Raw genomic sequence first — 6,484 nt, 5'->3', positions numbered from 1 at the left:
AATAAGTTAGCCATAACTCACCTCAACTGTCATCTGCTGCGGTCTAGGATGCACTCGCTGCGCCTGACTAAGCAATAGCACCTAACACAACACACACACACACACACACAGATATATATATATGTCTTGAGAAAGGAAATATCGTATTACAGGGATGTCAATGTAAACCTAAAGATTGGAACAAATGAGAGTATCGGGCTTTCATATGTTCTTCTGCCTCCCACGTCATCTCTTCTACATTATTATTCCGCCACAATACCTTAACCGAAGCTACCTCTTTAGTTCACAATTTACGAACTTAACGATCTAGGATGGTGACCAGAACTTCCTCGTATGACAAGTCCTCAATATCTTGAACATCCTCAATATGAGTAATGCGAGAAGGATAGCCTAAGCATTTACGAAGCATGGAGACATGGAATACCGGATGGACTGCCTCTAGCTCTGGTGGCAAATCAAGTTTATATGCAACTTGGCCAATTCTCTGCACGACCTGACATGACCCAATACCCCTGGGGCTAAGCTTGACTTTCCTGCCAAATCTCATTACGCCTTTCATAGGCGATACCTTCAGAAATACCAAATCTCCCACAGCAAACTCCATATCTCTACGTCGATTTTCTGAGTATGACTTTTGTCGACTCTGACCCATTAATAACCTTTCTTGAATCAACTTAACTTTCTCTACCGCTTGTTGCACCAACTCAGGTCCTAACAACTTCGTTTCACCGACATGAAACCAACCAATAGGGGAGCTGCACTTCCGCCCTTATAAAGCTTCATATGGTGCCATTTGTATGCCAGAGCGGTAGATATTGTTCTAGGAAAACCCAATAAGTGAAAAATGATCTTCCCAGCTTCCTTTGAAGTCCAATACACAGGCTCATAACATATCCTCGAGCGTCTAAATAGTTCATTCGGCCTGTCTGTCTGTCTGTGGATGGGAAGTTGTGCTGAGACTAATATAAGTACCCAACTCTTTTTGAAAATATCTCTAGAAACAAACTGTAAACTGTGCACCTCTGTCAAAAATAATAGAAACTGGAACACCATGTAATCGAATTATCTCTTTGATATACAGTCTGGCATAATCTTCAGCTGCGTACGTAGTTCTGACAGGTAAGAAGTATGATGATTTTGTAAGCCTATCCACAATAACCCAGATGGAATCAAACTTCCGATGAGTGTTGACACCCAATTTTGTCCCTCCTTTATTCCAATTTATTTCCTCGGGCTTCTAAATTTATTGACGAACTAAACACTTTATTTTCACTATTATTAATTTTCACTATTTTACTATCAATACTACTAGCATTACTTTCTCACAAATTTCAAAATGGTTTATCGTCATTTTATTCTCGGATTTATGCGCGCTAAATTAATTATACTTTATCAAGTCTTTTATTTTCTACATATTAATTTCTCATAGTATATATTGTACTAGTTATTGAATTAGAAGCCCAATAATAATTTAAATAAAGGAGGAAGGCCATGATATTTCAACCAGATCAGGCCCAACTAGCTCTCTATTTCAACAGACCAGCCAATTAATGGCCCAAATACCTTATACTCAGCCCACTCTTTATACCCGACGACCCAGCCCATTTCCACTATTTCACCAGCTAAGCCCATAATTTCTTTTCCAAATCCCTAATCTCTTTCTATATCTCCTTCTTCAGCCGCACATACGCTCCTCTCTTTCGTCCCTCTCTCCACCTTCTCTCATCCCATTCTTAGCAAAAACTTGACCAACTTTCAACCATGGCAGATTCAACGGGCCCGTTTTCGTGCAATACCCTCTGCCCCCTTGTCATCTTCTCTCCTCCCTCTCTCTCCTTTAACGGAAAAGGAAATCACAAAAAACCCTTTTGTTCTTATAGGCCATGCGTGGGTTTTTCGAGTACAAGCTTTCAATGGGCTTTGTCTCCTTCTTCTTTTGTTTTTGATCGATTCACGAACGGTCGGATTCGAAGAGGATTCAAATTGAATCCCGCCCAAACAAAAGGGGAATTTCGAATCCGAGAAAACCCTAGTCAGTTGGCCTATAAATACTCACGTTTTGATCCCACAAAGGCAGTTCGATCAGTCGCCTCAAACCCCACTTGAAATACATTTATTCTCACTACATCTTGAAACACTCATTTTGGAGTGTTAAATTATTTACGCTTATCAATTCGACTTTTACTTTGGAGTCGAGGATAGATCCGCGCTCGCGCCCGATTCACTTCACCAATACAGGTAAACAATCCTTCTTTAACTAGTTCCATTTCGAATTTTTAATAATTTAATAGGTATTTATGTGTTTACACATGTCTCGCTGTTTCAAACGGTTTAGGTCGTTCACGTATATTCGTTATTAGTCAATCTAATTCTAATTAGTAGTCCGATAGATTCATACGTATCCGTGTTGTTTAAATAGCCGTGGTAATCCGTTTGGTTAGAACGTGATTAATGTCAACTTGGTTCGATTATCGCTCTCATAGATAGTCGTGGTAAGTTGTTTAGTTGAAATATGATTAATGTTAATTTTGCTAATGTTCGCTATTTAGACAGATTATCGCGAGTTGTTTGGTTAAATAGGATGAAGTGTGAATCGTGTCGATTCTTTGTTAGCGTGCTGCATCGTTGTCTTTTTTTTTTTTTTTTAATCGAAATTGTATGATCGCCGTCGTGATAATTTGGAATTAAAGGACAAACTTAGGCCGACCATCCAAACCCTTTTCAGCCTCACAAAGATTTGGCCAAGATATAATTCCCACTTATCATGTTGTTATAGATACAAGTGTGTTGTTTGATTGTGTTCTTTAGTGTGAACAAGAGCATCTTCAACTCTTTCGGTATTCTCGGAGGGAATTAATATCAACCAACTACCAAAGTACCATCTTGTCTTGACTTTGCCATAATGTCTATTCTGTCCGCATGTATGTTGGCTTCCTAAATTGTGGTTTGTCTTCACTTGATCTCTTTCATTAGGGGAATTGGTCGTAACAATACAAATCTGTTCCCTCTTTTGAATTTACATTGTATATGCTTAGTCTTATTTATGGATCGCATACTAATCCTTTTTCTTTCATTTTATGCATGACCGTCGCATACGAGTTCGAGGACTCATCACCTTACACATTTGGTGTTGGGCCAAAGACCCAATGAAATTTTCTCTCGAGTCGGCCCATTCGGCCATCCGCAAAGAATATATTAAGGTTGTTGGCGAAGGCCCAACACAGTTGAACAACGGTAGTCCTAAAATGGCCGGCCTCCATTTAAATCATTTCATTTCTTTATTTTATTTTGTTTGTGCATTTAATTTGTAATTACATGACTAACATTTTACTTGTTTTATTTGTTTAGATTAGGTGAACCTTAGCGAAATTAGTCGGGTTGGCTTTAGTAAATGGGTAGGAAGAACTAATATTTAATTCCATAGTTCCATTTTCTTCTTTTATATCAAACTATCTATAGTACTTATAATATTTATCTATATTAAAACAATTGATTTTCAAAGGCGTGAAGCCATGAACACATATTATTTAATTATATTTTCATTCCTACTATATTGGAAATCTTAAGGTATTACTGATATACAAACATGAACTCAAATACATTTTATAAACAACTCTTCGAGTTTAAATCAAACACGTACATTTTAGATAGGCATACTTAATGATAAAAAGGAGAATGAAAATTCCATCTCGTCCGTACTCTTAATAACAAAATTAGTTGAGGCCTCCTCCTTTGAGTTATTTTCAATTATGTTTAAAACGTTACATATCCCGCGCTTCTTCAATTTATAACTAAACTCTTTTATACAAATTATTACTTTTACAAGTCTTATTTTAAATAACATTATTATATTTATAACTTTAACAACACTTACAAAGCTGTTTTCTTTTTTATAATATTACATTTACACTTAGCCTAATTAAATTTGAGTCCGGTCGGATTAACCATTATTAATGGAATTTAGAGGATGCCTAATACCTTCTCTCTAAGTTAGTTGAACCCTTACCTAGAATTTTTGATTTCGTAGACTTTAAAATAAAATCAACTTTAGATAATTACTTTAATAACCTTAGGTGCCCTAATTCACCATAAATAATTAGGTGGCGACTCCTTAACTTTAAATAACCCCGAAATTACCCGGATGTTGTAAACTATTTTGACCCCGGTTAAAATAGGGTATAACAATCAGAACTACGCAATCTTGTAATAAAGTCCATATTAACAGTTTCCCATTTCCATGTTGGGATCTCGATATTCTGAAGTAACCCATCAGGCTTCTGATGTTCAACTTTAACCTGCTGACAGTTAAGACACTGATCCACAAATCTAGCAATGTCCTTCTCCATGTCATTCCACCAGTATAGCTAACGAAGATCATGATACATCTTCGTAGAACCAGGATGAACTGAATACCGGGACTGGTGAATCTATGTCATAATTTGCTTATGAAACTCCCCAACATTAGGTATACACCATCCGCCCTTATATTTGAGAATTCCGTCATCTAATAGCTCGAACAACTGCTTATTCTGAAAAGGGATGCTCGCCTTAATCTTGGCTAACTCCGGATCCTCAAATTGTCATGCTTTTACCTCAACTACTAGTGACGACCCCGCAACATTCTGGACTACTCTACCCTGGTCATCTGTATCATGTAGCCGCACACTCAGTTTGGCCAATCGATATAACTCCTTAGTCATTTCTAACTTACCAGTTCCCACATGCTTCAAACTACTCATGCACTTACGACTCAATGCATCAGCTATGACATTCGCCTTTTCCAGATGATATAAGATATCAACATCGTAGTCCTTCAGCAATTCCAGCCACCTTCGTTGTCTCAAGTTCAATTATTTTTGCTTGAATATATTGTTGACACCTAATTTTTGACTTCCGGTAATTTATTTTAAGTGCTCGGAGCCCTTAGACAATAAATAAAATCAATTGTTCACCCTAAAGGGTCTAGGTTATTTTTATGAAATTATTTGGGATAATATTTCACCCCTTTAGCCTGATTAAGAAATCTCCAGGGGTATTTTTAAATTTTTGTGGAAATTGATGATATTCAAGGGCAATTGATGATATTTTTATTGAAATTAATCAAAGGGCAAAAACAAAAACAAAAAACCTTTCTGGATAATTATTTACTTAATTAATTAAATCAAAGAAAATTAGATTAATGGGTAATTTTATTCTATTTTATTGTCCAAGGCACTTTGAGTAATTAGAAGAATTGACCATTGTACCCTTTAAATCTTGATTCTGTGTGTGCTTGCGTAGCTGATTAATTTTTTTTTATCTGGTTAATTAATTCAAAACTAGTATTTGCGAAATGATTTTTATTTTATTTATGAGTCATGTTTTAAATTAATTAAGTCTGAATGGACTAATAATTAGTTCTTTTTTATTTATTTATTATTTTATTTTTCCCCCCACCCTCTATACATATATATATATACACATACACCATGTATATACCAATATACATAGTGCGTATATATCTATGTATATATATAATGTAGGATGGGCCTAGCGTTTTTTTTAAAGGACCAGGCCCAGTCCAATATTGACTAGGACCTGGTCCACTAAGTGAATTAAAAGGGAGGGAGTATATACTCCTCTCACCCCTCCATTTCCAAGATCCTAAGGTTCTGTTAGCAAAGAAATAAGAGAGGAAGCGGCTAGGAGGAAAACCCTAGCGCCGCCCCCTATTCCACCACCCATCCCGCCTATTCTCAGCCGCGTCCCATCATAGTGGGCATGTAACGTGAGGAGAGAAGGCCAAGCCATTAATGCTTTGTCCTTCTCTCCACAAAATCGAGCCGAAACGGACACTTTGAAGATATAATCCCCCCCCCCCCCCAACCCCTTTTTATATTTTTCTGTCATTACTATTAGTATTGAGGCTTGTAGGCAGATTGATTTCATTTTTGTACCTTGAATCGACCGTTTGTTGGATTTGTGAGTGAGACTTAAATTTGCAAGTCCCAAATCGTTGGTTGCAATTCTAGGCATTCTCGGGGTTTTCTATAAATAGAAACCTCCATTTGTTCTAGTGAAAAGGAGGTTGAGCGAAGAAAAAATTCGAAATTACTATTTTAAGCCTTAAGAGTTCCATAAGTCAAAAAAATTTAGTTTTAAAACCTAAGGGTTTCAGTTTTTTTTTTCTAGTTCTAAAATTTGTCTTTCATTGTTTGTGTGGTGTTAACGTGGCTGGTGCTTGGCATTGGAGTACAAAAGCCTCCAAGTCCAGTGCTTGACCCCGGTTGCACTCACAAAAGGTAAATACCTTTTAGTTTATTGCTTTATATTTAGATTTATGTTACATTTAGTTAATAGATTTATGTGTGGTTTTATGATGATGTTTAAATTAGTATTTTAGTTTATTGCTTTTCATACTTAGATTATGTTTAGTTAATAGGATTATGTGTGGTTCTATGATGAAGTTTAAGTTAGTTTATTGCTTTTTCCTTTATTAGATTAT

General features: G+C 36.4%; 1 protein-coding gene across 1 annotated transcript; it reads right to left on the bottom strand.

The window, feature by feature from the left end:
* Positions 1-298: 298 nt before the first annotated feature.
* On the bottom strand, positions 299-604 carry LOC132057674 (uncharacterized). Its single transcript, XM_059450291.1, has one exon. The coding sequence runs from the start codon at positions 602-604 to the stop codon at positions 299-301; it is 306 nt and encodes a 101-aa protein (XP_059306274.1).
* Between the last annotated feature and the right edge of the window lie 5,880 nt (positions 605-6,484).

Source organism: Lycium ferocissimum, chromosome 5 (assembly GCF_029784015.1).
Source record: "Lycium ferocissimum isolate CSIRO_LF1 chromosome 5, AGI_CSIRO_Lferr_CH_V1, whole genome shotgun sequence".
Lineage (NCBI taxonomy): Eukaryota > Viridiplantae > Streptophyta > Magnoliopsida > Solanales > Solanaceae > Lycium > Lycium ferocissimum.
This window is presented reverse-complemented; position numbering and strand designations above follow the sequence as displayed.

Coding starts and splice junctions, on each gene's coding strand:
- LOC132057674 (XM_059450291.1), bottom strand. CDS start 604: ATGGAGTTTGCTGTGGGAGATTTGGTATTTCTGAAGGTATCGCCTATG.